Raw genomic sequence first — 18519 nt, forward strand, 5'->3', positions numbered from 1 at the left:
TGAGCCCTGACCGGTGAGCGTTGACTGGTGAGCGTTACCGCTACTGAGCCCTGACCGGTGAGCGTTACCGCTACCTAGCCCTGACCGGTTAGCGTTACCGCTACTGAGCCCTGACCGGTGAGCGTTACCGCTACTGAGCCCTGACCGGTGAGCGTTACCGCTACTGAGCCCTGACCGGTGAGCGTTACCGCTACTGAGCCCTGACCGGTGAGCGTTACCGCTACTGAGCCCTGACCGGTGAGCGTTACCGCTACTGAGCCCTGACCGGTGAGCGTTACCGCTACTGAGCCCTGACCGGTGAGCGTTACCGCTACTGAGCCCTGACTGGTTAGCGTTACCGCTACTGAGCCCTGACTGGTTAGCGTTACCGCTACTGCTTGCCGATTGGTCAGTGAGCCGATCAGATTATACAGCACTCAAAAGTGTGACAGGATGACTAGAAGAACACATAATGTAACAAAACAATATAACAATATGGTTTGCAGTCTGCACAGAAATTTGATGGGAACGTTGCTAGCAAGTGAGAGTTGTCATTACTACCAATTCTCTGCTTTTACTTAATACATGTATACTTTTGTACATGAGAACTTACATGCAGATCCCCAGATCCCGCTGGTGTGGGTTTCCTCGCTTGCAACGATGCTGGCTAAAGCCACCCGAATGCGAAAGGCACCCCCACTGTGGATAATCTTTAGCTTACCAAAAGTGACTAAGCGAACGTGGGACAGAGTTAGACTTAAAAACTCTGGTCCATTAACCACTTTGCACATAAAATAACAGCAAAAATCCACAAGAACATGGAAAACACCAGAAGTGGAAACACACAACATTTATTAGATTTTACTTAATGGAGATTCACAGCCAGGTGTTGGGTCTGAATACAGCAGTCAGACTGTAGAGGGCGCTACAGCATCTCAGCCAGATTAATCCGAAATGGGAGTCGGGACTAGAGCCAAGAGACGTGGTTGGCAGAATAACATTTGTAGGCACACGAACTAAAACAGTCCAACTTTCACAAGAGCATGTGGCATTAAGCTCTGAGGACGGAATACGTTAATGTTTATTTCTAAACCAAGACACAGATAGAATACAAGTCATGCCCCTTTCCATGACATTCACCATATGCTCCTCCATTCCAGACGTGTTCGACCTCTCATCTTTTCTCCAGCAATTCAGATCTCAGCAGGCTTACCCTGCGCCACAGCTGCATAACAATGTGAAGATAAGGCGGCAGAGGAACAGGATGATAAGACTGGCTTTCAGAAGAAACAGTGAAGAGCAGAAAGGCTTGAGAAGGAGAGAACAGAAGGCCTGTGAAGACCACGTCAATGATGAAGGTACTTGATCTTCAGTTGCTGAAGTGATGAACAGCCCATGCCCTCAACCTCACGCTACAAACCCCCATGCTCAGAGATGCAGACTGCTCAACAACGTCCCTTTCTTCCCAAAAATGTCCTTTAAAAAGTGAACCATGTCAAGGTTTCTTCATCTTCTTGATGGAGGAGGAGCTGGAGGCAGACTCTCGCCGTTTGCGCTGTGGAATGCAGCAGAGAATTTGGTTTTAACAAACAAAACCTCACGGGTGCAAATCATATACCTTTAAAACTGCTCACAGCTGCAGATTTTCAGGGTAACAGATTGCAGCTGCTTAATCACACAAAAAATCTCAAGAACCAGAATCTTCATTACGACAATATCTATGCTTTCAACTATAGCAATTATAATAACTATTAATTGTAGCAGTCAGTGATGCTGTTGGCTTTATTCAGTACAAGCTTCTGCGCCTTTCTTGTTTGCCTATATAAAAGATCAGTCACATTTCATCTCAGAAAAACAGAAAAACAGCAAGCTTGTGAAAAATGAGCTGATGGCAAAAGTGCTAAAAGCACTGACAGACACTGAAAGCTCTATTCCACTAAATCTTAAAGAGCAGAGTTTCAGATTTTAAATGCAAGCAAATATAACAGCATAATAAGTGTAGCCTTGAATTTCATCTGTGTAATCACAAACAATCAGCAAAAGAAATTCTAAAATTCTCTGTATGTAGCCATTTAACCACAGCTGTTAAATCGCATTATATCATAAATGATCAAAAAGTGAAATGTTTTGCTTCGACTTGCATTGAAAATATAAATATAGCTATATAAACATGCTTTTTGCCGGAACATTCACTGTGCTCAAACTAACTAGACATTTCTGATAACAATAATATTTGTGACATTTAATATTGGTTTAGTGTACACATACATATAAATACACATACGTTTGTTTATATATATATATATATATATATATATTTTTTTTTTTAAACACACACACACACACACACACACACACACACACACACACACACACACACACACACACACACATCCAATGAAGTTGGGAGTTTATTTGTTAAAGTTAAAACAAGTTAAAACAAATAAAAACCGAATACGATGATTTGCAAATCCTTTTCAACCTGTATTCAACTGAATACACTATAAAGACGAGATATTTAATGTTCAAACAGATAAACTTTGTTGTTTTTTGCAAATATTCACTCATTTTGAATTTGATGCCTGCAACACGTTCCAAAGAAGTTGTGTTTACCACTGTGTTACATCACCTTTCCTTTAACACTCAATAAGCGTTTGGGAACTGAGGACACTGATTATTGAAGCTCTGTAGGTGGAATTCTTTCCCATTCTTACTTGATGTACAGCTTCAGGTGCTCAACATTCCGGGGTCTCTGTGGTCGTATTTTGTGCTTCATAATGCGCCGCACATTTTCAATGGGAGACGGTCTGGACTGCAGGCAGGCCAGTCTAGTACCCGCACTCTTTCACTACGAAGCCACGCTGTTGTAACACGTGCAGAATGTGGCTTGGCATCGTCTTGCTGAAACAAGCAGGACGTCCCTGAAAAAGACGCTGATTGGATGGCAGCAGATGTTGCTCCAAAACCTGTATGTACCTTTCAGCATTAATGGGGTCTTCACAGATGTGCAAGTTACCCCTGCCATGGGCACTAACACCCCCCACACCATCAGAGATGCTGGCTTTTGAACTTTGCGCTGAGAACAATCCGGACAGTCCTTTTCCTCTTTGGCCCGGAGGACACGACGTCCATGATTTCCAGAAACAGTGTGAACTGTGGACTCGTCAGACCACAGGACACTTTTCCACTCTGCATCAGTCCATCTCAGATGAGCTCGGGCCCAGAGAAGTCGGCGGTGTTTCTGGGTGGTGTTGATATGTGGCTTCGTTTTTTGAGCATTCCTCAACTTTCCCAGTCTTTTGTTGCCCCTGTCCCAACTTCCTTGGAACGTGTTGCAGGCATCAAATTCAAAATGAGTGAATATTTGCAAAAAACAATAAAGTTCATCCGTTTGGACATTAAATATCTCGTCTTTGTAGTGTTTTCAATTGAATATCGGTTGAAAAGGATTTGCAAATCATCGTATTCTGTTTTTATTTACGTTTTACACAACGTCCCAACTTCATTGGAATTGGGGTATATATATATGCTGTGTGCAGTTGGGCATCTGTGGTGGGTGATCAGGAGAGCTGGTTACACGTTCAGGGTCAGGATTATGATAATGACCGTGCGATTTTGTTGTATTGTATTTGTTGTGATCCTTAGAGGAATGTTTCGTAAAAGTCCCTGACAAAATCCAAATCCAAAACTTTGTAAAAAGCCAATTTGATGGGATCTAGTGAGCAAAAACCTGCAGTTCAATGATTAAGTCGTTTTGTCTGCTTACCGAGTTGGGCGTGAGTGGCGCTCCCACCACATCGATAATCTGCTCCTTGGCTTCTGTTTTGATGTCATCAGGTCCAGGCCAAGCTTGGCTGTCGGGGACCCCGCCACTCTCACTCTGGGGTGTCACAGCACCCCCTGCCTTCAGCAGAGCGTCGTAGCGGTGCCGCAGCATCTGCTGTTCATACTCACAGTTACTGTGGGCCTGTTTGAGCTCGTAGACGAGGACCAGGTCGCTGCGGAGCTCGTTGAACATCTGCACAATCTCCTCAGTGGGCATGGGATTCAAATCTACAGCAGAAAATGAGAGAAAATCAGGCAGGGTCAGTATGAGTCAATCTTGTCTACTGTACAACTGCACACCAATGCTTAGTGTTCTCAATGACAGCAGTTTTCAACTCCAATAACTGGCCTGCACAGTTTCAAATACACTTAATAAACAGCTACTGATTTGGATCAGTTGTGTCAGGGCAGGGAACAGCTAAAACTGAGAGGAACCGTGGGTTGAAAGTTGAAAGCCACACTTGATTCAGAGCAAAAATCAGGGCAAGAAATTCTTCAGATCAGAGGTACTTCAGGACTGGGAGGACGAACAAACCTTCAGGTGGCATTTTTTGAAGATCCTGTTTAGAAAGTCTTAAAAAGAAAGAAAGAGACTCATTTTGGTTCATCAAACCATTTTAATGTTTGCAACAGATCTGTGAAAAGCCTGTAAACTAAGAGAAATGACCTGGCATGCAGATAAAGGGTAACATTTATATATTAGTGTGTGCGCACATGCATTTTGGCAGCCAGTTTATACCGGCCTTTGTTTATTTGTTTAGTACTTTTTGTGGTACATCCAATTTGTTTGGGAGTTTTCCACTGTTAACAAAGAACTCGTCAAAAGACTTTTCACTGGTAGAGTTGTTTGTCCGGGCCACGAGCCGGGAGATTTTTTACAGCAGATTCTAACTGAGCTACGAGCCGAGACTTTGGACCCCAGTAGCAGAGTTTGATGGAGCCGCAAACCTGGAGATCTTTTACCACGGAAGCAGAGTGTGACCGGGCCATGAGGTGGCAGACTTTTCACTCTGGTAGCTGAGTTGAACTGGGCCATGAGCCGGAAGACTCAATACTGCAGCTAAAGAGTTCAACTAAGTCACAAGCCAGGAGGCTTTTCACCCTGGTAGCAGAGATAAAATGGGACACAAGCGTGGAGACTTTATATTGCGGCAGTGGAGTTTGACTGGGCCGTGAGATTTTACACTGTGGTTTCAAGCCACCGAGTTTTCTCCCTGCCAGCTAAAGGACTGTTTGTGTTTTGTTTGCTGTTGATTGGTAGTTTCATCTCAAACACCGCCTCCTGTTCCACTGCGAGGACTACACCTCATGTTCGACCCAGGCAGTCGAGCTGGGGAGTGGGGACGGTGATTGGGAGGCAGAGCAACAAGCTCACTGTCCCTCTCATGCTGCCCTTAATCAGAGCCAGCTGATGCTGATCTGCCATTGGCAGTGGGAGTGCCTTTTAAAAAAGAGCGGAAGAGGGAACAGAAGAAAGCTGGACGAGCAGCAGCAGAAGCAGAAAAGACTGTGGAGCTGAAAAGCTTGGTTTTAAGAAAAGGACTGACAAGTCTAGCTTTGAAATGTCAGCTTTGGTTTTGATTTCACTGTTGTTGTTTATTCGGTGTAAAAATAAATAGAAAATGGTCCAAATGTCAACCCTTTAAATAAGATAAATCAGATATGATGGCAATTTTCAATCCTGATACTTCACATTTTAGTGTTTTTCCTGCACCAACACACCTGATTCAACTAATTCAGCTCATTAGAAAGACGTTCCCGAGTTAATGGAGGTGTGATAGAGCAAGGGATTTTTAAAATGTTATAAACCATGTCTAGTCTATTTTGTAAAATCTAATATAAGAGTATAAGATAATACACAGATTGTGATTTCGAAAGCAAGAAATAAACAACATTAGACCTTTAAATCGGTACTCACCCACTCCTTGCTCAGTGAGGATCTGCTCAATTGCCTTTATCTTCTTCTGTCCTACAGAGCTCGGTAACTTCATCTGTAACACAGAGACACAACACTCACTCATCAACACAGACCACAGAAAAAGTACACGTATACTGATGCATGTTGATGTTCATTTAGTAAACCAAAATCAACCTCACCCCATTCAATTCATAGGCAATCTGAAGTCATACAATATATAAAAAACAAGTCATTATGTAAATAAATAACTTCCACAGCTTTACTTCGAGCGGGTTTTGGTTACATACACATATGCTATAGATATACGTGATCTATAAACTCATAGTTTCATCTTATGCATGGGTACAAGACAAATAGATAAACCGATAGATAGGACAAAATTGCATATCTGAATTCCATGAGGTTGAGCAGCAGGGTCATTAGTACCTTTAAGCTCAAAAGACTACATGAAGGAACGAACTGAGTGCTGTGAAATAAAAATGAGGGCATCTTTTACTCGTAATACCCACAGAACTCACTTCCAAACGGGTTTAGCCACCCGAATCAAGACCAACAGCTCAGTGGCCACGTCTGAGTCATACACTACGAGCGCATCTCTTAATGTGCACCGCAAAGAGCGACTCGCCTTCATCAGTCTTTATGAAGAATGCGCTCACTTTGGGGGCATTGCTCTACCTGAGACGCTGTTAATAAATGACCCTTTAGCCAGCGGAGGGAGACATAAACAAGCTCAGAAACTCAGCAGCAGCGACGGAAGGCAACTCCACGCACTGCGTCTTGAGTTTGAAGTTGGAATCGATCTCCGTGGCTTGGAACTAGAAATGGCACAACCCATACTGATATTCAGAGCTTGAGTAATGGCCAATACCAATCTGATGCTTTTCCTTTAAATAGCCCATTTTATGGAATTTCCTACCTCAATAAAGCAGTTTAAAGTAACGTGTAAACACTATAAAAAGTTTTAAAATACATTATTCACTCTCCAGGCCATATACAGAAATAATGCTGCAAAGCAGTCCATTTTGAATTCACTGTTTCTATGATGCTCATTTAGATATTCCACATCAGAGCAGCCTGTTTAAGTCTAAGGAATAAAGAGAAGTTGGAAAATGGTCGTGTAAAAATGACGTTACCATGACAATTAGTATCACGCGAGTCAAGTCAGAGTGAGATGAACAGCAGCGAGCAGTGCTTTTTTAATTACTTTAAAATGACGTCAGATTATGGAAAACGTCCTTCACATGTAGGCAGAGAGGAAGATGTGAGACACATAAGCTGGACATCCGTTGCGCCGCCGCCTTTTAAATCTCAGAGCATAAACTTCATCTCCTCTGCAGAACAGTTTCTGCTCCACCATGTTGAACGGTATAAACTTTCACTATGACGTGACGCGCGTGATCAGAACGGACTTAAACTTTCCGATTGGGAATGTAATCATATACAGACCTTTACACTGATAATATTCTTCTATTTATCTGATTATTTACAGGATTACCCACCTCTTTCAATCAGTTTTTTCAGAGTCTATTAGTCGGATTGTGATCAGGGTGCATGCAAACCTGGCTAGTGTTTCATCAGATCCATTCAGAGAATCTGGCAATGGCCCTTTTAACTGAAATGTGCCGACACAGGAGTTACGACATTTGAATGTCCACATTGGTCGGAGAGCAGCGCAAGCTGAGACACTGGATAATGCTGGAAATGATATATACAGGAAATTAAACTGATTCAATTCCACTCTATAATATAGTAAAACGGTAGCAAATCCAGACGTTTCTGATGAACTAAAGACAGCTGGAATTGAGGCTAATGTGTGCTGATGGGTGCATGCTGGACTCACCCTCTGGCTTCGCAATGAGACTCCTGCTGACTTGAAGTCAGGGAATTTGATTCCTGCAGTTTCAGGTACAGCCTAAAAGAGGATACAGCAATTAATTCATTTAAAATGAGTAATAAGATTGTCTGGGCTAATATTCGACTGGCAGGTACAACTACACTTACGACAAATGAAATACTGTGTTCTAAAGCTGGGAACACACTGTGCGACACTGACAGGCAGAATTTCCCCTTGTTGCATGCATTGTGTTCCAGTCCTTTATCCAGAACTCCAGCCCTGGTTTTATACTTAACACATCACATCATTTCTCTTTAAGACAGTGCTTAAAGACATGGATGTAACATGGGGTAACGGCCCATTCAGCTAAAGCTCTCAGAAACTGAAACTCTATGAAGCAGGCAGGGTGTGTGTGCACTGGAGTTTGAGGCTCTGCTTCAGTCTGAAGTTCTGAGCCATTTTTATGTCTGTGAAGATGCGGCAAGGCTCTGTAATCCTCTAGCTCATAGAGAATGTGATCCTGATACACTGAAAATGCCAGTGTAAACACAGTCACAGCAGAGTTTTAAATACTTAATACATTAATATTTTGGAATGACTGTCTCAACACCAAATTTCCAAAATTCTCCTTGTCCCACTTGCCTTCTCAGCTACTAACTGTTATTAAACACAGACTAAAAAGCGTAGGAAGGATGACTTTCGATTAAACTAGATCCTATAAATGACCAGTTCTCCTTTGCTCCACCATAAACTGCTCTGTGTTGCTTATGCAGCATAGTATCGTGGCTATTACCGGTTTCTCTGTCTCTCTTTTCTGCGGAAGTTTCTTTTTGGTAGCCTTGCGCTCGGCTCTGCGCATTTCTGTGGTGCTGTCGGCCGCCGTGATCAGCTTCTGCAGATCCTGCGCCTTCTTCTCCCGCTCCTTCTTGCGCGTCTCGATCTTCCTCAGCTCCTGGATCAGGTACTCCTCCTCTGCCACCTACATGAAAGAAGGATGTCATTAGCATCGAAAGAAAGTGCAAAAAAAAAAGGACAAAAAAAAAAATTGGGGGTCAATTTTTCAATTTCTTCTTTTTTCCTTTGTCGAAATTTGTTTTTAAAAAATTTGAACAAGTCAACGTTCTAAAATGTCATGATCAAAATGGTCCAAAATGATTTTAAATAAATCCCATTAAACTCCATTCAAAGTTAAAAATGTTACCATTCTGAAAATTTCAGAAATAAATGGGGACAATTTCACTTTAAATGCTTAAATTAAATTTCAAGAACAGGCTTAGTCTGCATGTAAAGCGCATAAATATCCTAAACCTTAGGGGGAAATATTTCATGTTTGAATTCAAGGCAGTGTTCCCTTGTGAAGACGTTCTCGAAGTACCTTCCCCTTTATTATTCTGAACAGAAGAAAACAGAATAACCAAGATAAAACCATATGTTGAAGCACATTTTATCTTTCAGAAAAGTGAAGTTTCTAGACAGTTATCTGACACACAAACCATAAAGAAACTCTCTGAGGACTTAAAGTATTGGGAAACACTGCCCCCTACAGGCTACACAGCATTTAGACACTCCTAATGCTAAAAAAAAATCCTTCTGCAAGAGCAACCTTTTACAATAATATTCAGCTATCGAAGGTGGTTACTAAAGCAGAGGAGAGGGAATTAGTGTAGAATTCAACTGATTTTTCTAAATTTAATGGTTAAGATGTAAAGAAAGTCATTCTGGACTACTCTGAGTCTGAATTGTTCACAGCGGGGGTGATAGGCACCACATGTCTGAAGAGTTTATTGTCACAGAAAGTTATTACATGAAATAAATACACTATGAATACACTGTAATGTTTGAGATATTACTTTCTGGTTCTGGAACAAGCTACTGGCCCGCTTTTTAAAGTTCACTGGTGGTTACGGATACTTAACAAACGGTCTATATTTGTGTTGTAGTCATGACGACCCCTGGTTCCTTTCCCCACCACTGTAAAAATACAATCTGAGTTGGTACGTTGATCTAAATGCAACTATTTCATGCAATAACACCTTCACTCGGAATTCCTCTTTACATCTCAACGATGCAGAAAACCTGAAAAATCTCTGGAATTTCCCTTCAGCCTAATCTTTTACTAAGCTCAGGTGAGCGTGTACCTGTTCAGGTGTACGGCTAAAGAGTCTCTCCAGCTGTTCTTTCCTGCGTCTCTCATGACCTGCGTCGAAGATGTAGATTTTGGGCTCTGTGCCGGAAACGGCACGAACCTTCGTCAGCTTCCCACAGATATTATAATAACGTTCCTTCAGGTCCTCCACAGAACGTTTCTGGAAAAAACAGTAAAATTGTTAGCATATATTAAATTATATTCTCAAGACAATATGGAAATGGACACAAGCCCTACTTGTAAGAAGAGAGAAGGACAGCTTTAAAAAAATGTTAAAGGGGAATTCTTTAAATGGTTATGATATAAACAAAATCATCAGAGTTTGGTGTTAAATGTTTCATTCAAGATGAAACTTGGAAGTTACCTATAAAAGCTCCTTCACAGAAAGTCATTACATAAATGGTTATAAATCCCCTGCCTGAAAGATTATTTTATGATAGTCTTGTAATATTGCCAGACAATGTTTTTTTTTCCCCAATCCTTTCATGGTAAAGTGGTACATACAGGGCTTTCAATGCCAAACTTTTTTTTCAATAACTTTTTTTAGGGGGCTGTTTTAGTATTTAAAATTTTCCAGTACTTTAGCATCATCATCATCATCATCATCATCATCATCAACAACTCTAAAACTCAGAAGACCTGTGTAGGTTCATTGGTGGTTTTGGACAGCAAATAAATTGGGTATATTTGCCTCACAGACATCACAACCACCACTCTAAAGAGTGGCAAGTCTCCAAGTCGGTAAGTTTCTCTAATAATTATACATCAACCTACTCTGAATGACTTTGCTTGCATCTCAAATGCTACATTCACATTACCAGGTTGTAATTAAAGCGGTGTAAATATTTTTTGCCCTAATGTGCCTCAGATCTGGCGTTTTCAGGGCTGTGTGGACACAAAGCTGATCTTTTCAAATCCGACCTGAGCCACTTTTATATGTGGTCCCAGATCAGATACGTATCTGATTCGTGACCATAAGACCTTAACGTGACGCTCAGATCGGAATTCATGTCCTTTATTCCCGCTGCGCTATCACTCAGCGTTACCATGGCAGCAGCGCCGAACAGACATCAAAGCCTGTAAACGGTGGAAAAGCAGCTCATCTCACCTTCTCCTCCTTCGTCTGGATCTAATAATGAAGCTGAGAGCTGATCAGAGTTAATGATCTTCTCAGCGAAGCTCGTTCTGCTCGTTAGTTTGTGCTGATGATGCAGTGATTCAGTCACATGACGTTACTGAGCAGGACGAGCTCATGAGGTCATTTCAGACGCAGGTTCATCACATTAATGATGGATTTGAATCTCTTACCTAAACCAGTGTGAACCATCGAGTCAGAGAGAACGGATCTGAGCAAGGAGGCTTGTAACGTGAACGCAGCCAAAGACTGAGCAAAACTGGTGGATTTCCCTTTCAAGAAGCTTATATAGTAATAAATATAACCCTATTCAGAGACAGAGCGCAAGTAAACTGTAAGGACACAGTCTTTACTATACAGAAGTATGAAGGGTATTATTTACTCTGTACTGCTGGTGGTCATAGCGGTCGTGGATAACGATGAATCGCAGGTCAAATCGCTTGCACAAGTCAAACAGGTGATCCGTCTCCGCTTTAGTCCAGCCATCATCATGGAGATACATCTGATACTCCTGTTCAGAGTAAACAGGCACCTGGACAGTCTGGAAGAGAAATGGCTGAGTGAGTCATTTCACCCTAACAGTCACAGTCTGCAACACCTTTAGTATCAAACCAATCGCAGTCCTGCTCTCCAGCCTCTCCTGTGAATATACAGAATCAAATTAAGAGTTCTCTCTTTGACCAGGCACGTGTTTAGGAGAAGGACAAAGCTCCTTCTCCCAGTACAGAAAGTAAAAAATTACAAAAATAAACAACACAATTACCTGCCTAACACACAAAATTCGTAAAACTGGTCAAATTCCAAAGGGTGGCGTGGTGGGTAGCGCTGTCGCCTCACAGCAAGGAGGGCCTGGGTTTGATTCCCCGGCCGGGTGATCAGGGTCCTCTCTGTGTGGTGTTCTCCCCGTGTCTCCGGTTTCCTCCCACAGTCCAAAGACATGCAGTCAGGCCAATTGGACATGCTAAATTACCCCTGTGATTGTGTATGTCTGTCTGCCTGCCCTGCGATGGACTGGCGACCTGTCCTGAGGGAGAAGCGGCTTAAAAAAAAATGGATGGATGGTCGAATTCCACGTTAAGAAGCTTATATGCTTATATGGTTTCCATCCATTCACACTAAAGTTATAAGCAGTGTTTGAGACCAGACTGCTGTTTGAACGGGGAACATTATAAGGCAGCCAATTAATTTACATCAATCAGACTTAAAGGGACACTCCAGCAAAAAAAAAACAAAAAAAAAAAACCCACAAATCACTGATGCGTCTGTTGAAAATATCCACCAACAGCAGTGGTCCTGTAGTCTCCAGAGCAAAAAGTATCTGGTTTAAAGACCCCATTCTGATGACGCATTTTGAAGGCGGGAGGAGTTTTTGAAAAAAGTTTGACTTCCTGTGAAAGATTACAAATGGGCTTTAGGGAAAAATAAGAGAGAGAAAATAAAGTGGAAGATAAACCTTCACAGACAAGAATGCTCACATCCTAGTTATTAGCTTCCTTATATGGCATCTGCCTCTCTCTGCATCTCCGTTTCTCTTTTCCTTTCTCTGCATGACTGAACACGACACTCTCTCGCTCCCTCGTTCATCCCCACCTTGTTGAAGCGGGCGAAAGGGTAGTCCTTCCCCTCTTCCACTGCTCGTCTCCAGTGATGGAAGATGGCTCCATCTTTCCTGGCCGGGTTGGTGAAAGGCATCCACTTCCATGGCCTGACCTTCTTACAGCCCAGCTTCGCCTTCACCGTCCGGTAACCCTGGGTGGTGTCACTGGGCAACAGTGGGGGAGCGTCCCTGCAAGAGAGAGAGAGAGCAAGAAGAAGAAGGAGAAGAAGAAGAAGAAGAAGAAGAAAGAGAGAAATAGAAAAAAAGAGAAGACAGAAAGAAAGGTAGGAGAGAGAAACAGAAAAAGAGAGAAAGAGAGGAAGAGAGACAGTGGAAAAATTTTGCAAGAGAAAAGTGAGACAGAAACAAAGAAAGCGCGAATGGAGAAGAGAGAAAAAGAGAATCAGAGAAACGGAAAGAAAGAAACTAAGAGTTGGTCTCTTGTAACGAGCAGTTCAGTTCAGATCCGCACCACAAACCCAGCGCTCCTCGCAGAGACTGGCGTTCCCGATACACAAACGTTTAAACAGCAGTGGAATGTTCCTGGACCACGTGAGGGTCGTGTTCTTACTTTTTGTCGGAGTACAGCAAAGCATAGACTTCTCTGTGCATCCCCTCTGGCCTCTTGAAGGTCAGCGTCTCTGTGGATTTCTTGGCCTTTTTCTGAAAGTAAACAACGCAGATAATGTAAATTTATCTGACCACTTACACACTCCTGTGGATCAGTGAGAGAAACGTCACCTGTGCTACACAGCAGTAACCAGGAGTCTAAGCAGTTTTACTACTGGGCACCTCACGATTCGATTCGAGGCTGCGATGCGATTATAAAAACATTATCGTTGCACTTTTTTTCCTACAAAGGATTTCTTTTTTCTCACTCTCTGAGGACTTGGTACTTTTTAAAGCATAGTATCTGTAATGATCCATAATGAATTTACTTCCAATATCTTTTATTAATAAAACAAAGGGAGGTGATGTGGCTGAACTGGAAGGCTCTCACTCACTGCTCTTGTTTGGAGCACATGAGGCGCTGCTGCCACTCATCTGTGATAAAATGCGCTGTTACGGTGAAATAAGATCCTGTGGATGATCACGCAGCACGTTACAGCCGTCCTGCCCGTTTTCTTTAGTGAGTCTATAACTGGTTCTGGTCTCATTGCAGAAAGGGCCGCCGATTGCTGGATCTCGGCTCCAAAGCGCGCAATATAGCATGAAAGCCCTGGTTCTCAATGACTGAGAACCGACGCAGACTGTAGGTCATATAGCAACGCAGTCCCGCCTGGCTAGTAGCTACGAAGCAGCAGACAGATGTAAGACGAACATCTGGAGACTAACAGACTTGGTTTCCTGGAATGTTAAATCTGCAATGAGAGCCTGTAAAACACTGAAAAGTTGTGAAAATGAAGACGCTTCTCTTCCGAATTTTCCCAGTCCACCTTATATGGTGCAGAATTTAAGGTGGAGCAGGAAAATTCAGACAAGAAGCTGGAGAATGAGACGAGACTTCAGCCTCGTAAAACAGTCGAACGTTGAGAGACATTCTACAGTAAATCGTTCAACATCCGAGGAAAAGTTTCCTGGCAGTGATGAGAGGAAAGCCGCTACAGCTGAGCTAAAGCTCAAAGCAGAGCAGAGTAAATCTGCGTTTAGATTTGTCAGCCTGTACTCGGACATCGGCACACCGAGACACACCGGACAGTAAACGGTGAGGCTCTCAAGGCGGTTTGATTTTTGTAGAAAGGAAAAAAGTCTCTTTAACATTTGGGTTGCGACTCCTGATCCAACCTTCTAATGCAGAGGGAGCCGGTCGGATTTCTCGCTCTTCCGGTTGTGTTGGTGTTATGTGCTCCTCACAGACTGCCCGGGCGCTGCACTACCGCACTTCCAGGTTCCGTCCTTTGTCTTCCGTCAACGTTACGTTATAAATTAAAATTTAGAAAACTGAATGTTTGTGAATCGATTCAGAATCGTCCACGTCTGCATCGCAATGCATCCAAGAATGGATTTTTCCCGCACCCCTAAGCTTTACCTTGTCTGAGTTGATGATATCTTTCTTGCTGATGGGTCCTGCATCATTGTCTCCTCCTGCCAACTCCAGAATGTCTCTCACGTCAGCACCGGTAGTCATGATCTCTGTAGAATAACACTGGCCTAGAAGTAAACAAAGTTGGTTTGTGGTGAAAAGGTTGACTGACTGACTTCTTTACAGTGGGGGTGATAGGAACCAGACGTCACAATGACACAAATGCAGACATTTCATTTACTATCCAAAACCACCAGTAAACCTACAGGAGTCTTCTGGGGAAAACCAACAAAACCATCTTACAACTATCATAAAACAGCGTCTCAGTCATCAGGCAGCGAATTCATCATCATTTCATGTAGTAACTTTTTGTGAGGGAACTTTTAGATGTGGACGTCTGGTTCCCATCACCACCAGTGTGAGCACGTTTCTCTAGAGCAGAGCGTTTCACACCAAATCGCTCTGATGATCAATCAATCAACCTTTATTTAATCTCGAAAAGCGTTGAGGGTGACCCTCATCTCAGTCGTCTCAAAAATGACTGAAATCAGGCAAGTATGAAAAAGGAAACACTATAAAAACACAAAAATACAAAACAATAATTAAAACTTAGCTAAAATGTAAAAGTTAACAAAAAAAAAAAAAATCAAAAAAGAATAAGATCAAAAAGTAAACAAAAAAAATAATTAAAATAATAAAATAATAATTAAAATAAGAATAACAATAAACAAACCAATAATAAAGGTACAACAGGTGAAACAGATGAAAACTCTGTTTACATCTTAACTGTTTACCATCATCCCATTTTTGATGCACATGGCATTTCCAAAGTAAAAGGAGCGCTGTTCCCACATACTTTGGGATACCATCAAGATCTTGGTCTCGTTTGAAAGGGAACACTCAAGTTTTGTTTCCCAGCCATCAGAATAATTTCATGATTTACTGACACAGAGTAAGAGAGGCTAGAATGGAGGAGTTTATTTATGCCTGACTGTCAGATCTCTAAACTGCTCTCTGACTCTTGTCGTGTTATAAAGACCACATACTTCCAAACAGCCCTTCGGGTTATGGCATCTGTGGAATGTGGTGAGGCTGTAACTGCTGTGAGTAACGGGTCATAAAATGTTTTGCAGGAATCAAATCCAGTCATATCAAGCTTTCAAACCATATTACATCACCGTATTACTGCACCACTTCATGCATAAAAGAAAACGACAAATAAAAATGGAAGTGAATGCTCAGACAAAAGCGTCCCGGTACCAGAACACAGATCAAGGAAAGGTTAATTGCGTAGAAACTTTGGTGGAATTTCCCAAATCCTAAAAGAGAAAAACAGCATGTGTTTAAATGTTATTATGATCACTGAGCTGTGCTGCTATGAAACGCTGTCTAGACAGAGATCACATGCCATCTAATAGAGATCAGCTGTCTGTCCAAAAGTATCCAGACACTCATTCTACACTATACTGCCAAAAGTATTCGCTCATCTGGCTTCACACGCATATGAACTTGAGTGGCAATCCATTCTTAATCCATAGGGTTTAATATGATGTCGGCCCACCCTTTGCAGCTATAACAGCTTCAACTCTTCTGGGAAGGCTTTCCACAAGAGTTAGGAGTGTGTTTATGGGAATTTCTGATCGTTCTTCCAGAAGCGCATTTGTGAAGTCAGACACTGATGTTGGACGAGAAGGCCTGGCTCACAGTCTCCGCTCTAATTCATCCCAAAGGTGTTCTATGGGGTTGAGGTCAGGACTCTGTGCAGGCCAGTCAAGTTCTTCCACACCAAACTGGCTCATCCGTGTCTTTATGGACCTGCTTTGTGCACTGGTGCTCAGTCATGTTGGAACAGGAAGGGGCCGTCCCCAAACTGTTCCCACAAAGTTGGGAGCGTGAAATTGTCCAAAATCTCTTGGTGTTGAAGCTTTAAGAGTTCCTTTCACTGGAACTAAGGGGCCGAGCCCAACTCCTGAAAAACAACCCCACACCATGATCCCCCCTCCACCAAACTTTACACTCGGCACAATGCAGTCAGACAAGTACCGTTCTCCTGGCAACCACCAAACCCAGACTCGTCCATCGGATTGTCAGACGGAGAAGTGTGATTGGTCACTCTAGTCTCCAGTGGCGGCGCTTTACACCACTGCAGTCCACGCTTTGCATTGCGCTTGGTGATGTAAGGCTTGGATGCAGCTGCTCGGCCATGGAAACCCATTCCATGAAGCTCTCTACGCTGTTCTTGAGCTGATCTGAAGGCCACATGAAGTTTGGAGGTCTGTAGTGATGGACTCTGCAGAAAGTCGGTGACCTCTGTGCTCTATGCCCCTCAGCATCCGCTGACCCCGCTCTGTCATTTTACGTGGCCGACCACTTCGTGTCTGAGTTGCTGTCGTTCCCAATCGCTTCCACTTTGTTATAATCCCACTGACAGTTGACTGTGGAATATTTAGTAGTGAGGAAATTTCACGACTGGACTTGCTGCACAGGTGGCGTCCGATCACGGTACCACGCTGGAATTCACTGAGCTCCTGAGAGCGACCCATTCTTTCACTAATGTCTGTAGAAGCAGTCTGCAGGCCGAGGGGCTCGGCTTTACACACCTGCGGCCATGGAAGTGACTGGAACACCTGAATTCAGTGATTTGGATGGGTGAGTGAAAACTTCTGGCAATATAGTGTAATTATCCAACTCAAAGAGGACTAAACACACTCTCTAATCAAACACGCAGTTTGCAAGTGTTTCTACATACTGACATCATGCACAATACACTCAGAAAAGCTTTTTGTGACAGAATGTGACATTTTCATTAAAATTTTAGTTCCTATTCTCCTGCAAGTGAATCTTACTGGATTGTGTTGAGTTGAGAAAAGTAGGACCAGAGCATTTTACTGATTGACGAGGGATGGATCAGAATCATATTTGCCATCAGTGGAACGTCTCTTGGTGCAGGTGTCAACATAAGATTAAGTCCAATAAATTAAAAAATACAAAAAAAATATTTTGCTGTTGTCGGAAGAAAATCTCATAATCTCATATCTCCAAAATGGTAACTTTACAGGAGAAGAAACAAACTTACTTTACTTTTAATGTAAGCACAGTGTAAAGGGCAACAGGTATTTTCAAATTGTCAAATTATGAAAAACGAAAGATACAAAACGGAGATACAAGTTTTTTTCATGATATACTATAACACTATTTTATAACATGAAATATGCAGTACACAACGTAAAGTACTGGAGTACTGAGCTACCTTCACTAACGCTAGCTGTATACAGCATGTCGCTACAGCTGAGAGAATTGAACAGCAAATAAATATAAACATACATGTAAACGCATGTAATATACAAATCCAGTAAATCCTCTACGCTAAATATCCCTCAGTAATAACGGGAATATTAAAATACCCCAGTATCTCTAATTATCCGTAACTAAGCACGAAGCCGAGGCTCTCGAATTTCCCGTTCCACCTTAAACTGCGCTGTGTTTTCATCCTGTCGGTCGCACAGGCGCCAGAACGAGAACGTAACCGCGGCATTATTTAAGGTGGAACGGGAAACCCGACTATGACTCTTCGACTTCGTACAAGGAGCTCCTTAATTCATTCAAATTGTGAGCGCCCGAGTTAAATGACACCCGTAGATATTTCGAGCTCTAATTTAATCGCTGATTTAGCCTCAGACACAAACCGCCCGTTACAATGAACGGGGGGCTAACTTAGCAAACAAGCTAACGCGCGGAAATAGACAAATTATTTGCCTTGTTTTCATGAACAAGCGCTTTACGCTTTCCCGAAAACATTCCTAATGGATACATACATAAATTATCTAACACTCGCGCTTACCTGAGCTCTTTTATCCAGGTGCTTACTGTTGTTGTCTGCTTCGTTGCTAGCTAAGGTAGCTAACGAAGCGATTCTTCTTTCTTCGCGACCGGCTCCTCGATATAGTGCGCCTGTTCGCCCCCTAGCGGTGTGGAGGCCCTACCGGGCTCTCTCTGGGTTGCTGAAGCAGGGGTCTAGACTCGAGGCCAGTCTAGGTCTGTAACGGCGTGCGTGTGTGTGTG

General features: G+C 42.6%; 1 protein-coding gene across 1 annotated transcript; it reads right to left on the reverse strand.

The window, feature by feature from the left end:
* Positions 1-814: 814 nt before the first annotated feature.
* dmap1 (DNA methyltransferase 1 associated protein 1) lies at positions 815-18453 on the reverse strand. The gene is made up of 11 exons (XM_017722370.2): positions 18299-18453; positions 14464-14585; positions 13006-13097; positions 12428-12623; positions 11220-11378; positions 9695-9862; positions 8350-8535; positions 7563-7634; positions 5723-5795; positions 3746-4032; positions 815-1534 (listed from the first exon to the last, which is right to left on the reverse strand). Exons 2-11 carry the CDS (start codon positions 14560-14562, stop codon positions 1475-1477), a joined length of 1392 nt encoding a protein of 463 aa, XP_017577859.1. The 5' UTR covers positions 14563-14585; positions 18299-18453; the 3' UTR covers positions 815-1474.
* Between the last annotated feature and the right edge of the window lie 66 nt (positions 18454-18519).

The sequence above is a fragment of the Pygocentrus nattereri genome, chromosome 28 (genome assembly GCF_015220715.1).
Source record: "Pygocentrus nattereri isolate fPygNat1 chromosome 28, fPygNat1.pri, whole genome shotgun sequence".
In the NCBI taxonomy this organism is placed as follows: Eukaryota; Metazoa; Chordata; class Actinopteri; order Characiformes; family Serrasalmidae; genus Pygocentrus; species Pygocentrus nattereri.

Coding starts and splice junctions, on each gene's coding strand:
- dmap1 (XM_017722370.2), bottom strand. CDS start 14,562: ATGACTACCGGTGCTGACGTGAGAGACATTCTGGAGTTGGCAGGAGGA. Junction 9,863..11,219: donor ATGACCACCAGCAGTACAGA/GTAAATAATACC, acceptor TGTTTTTTCCAG/AAACGTTCTGTGGAGGACCT. Junction 1,535..3,745: donor CGCCACTCACGCCCAACTCG/GTAAGCAGACAA, acceptor TGCATTCCACAG/CGCAAACGGCGAGAGTCTGC.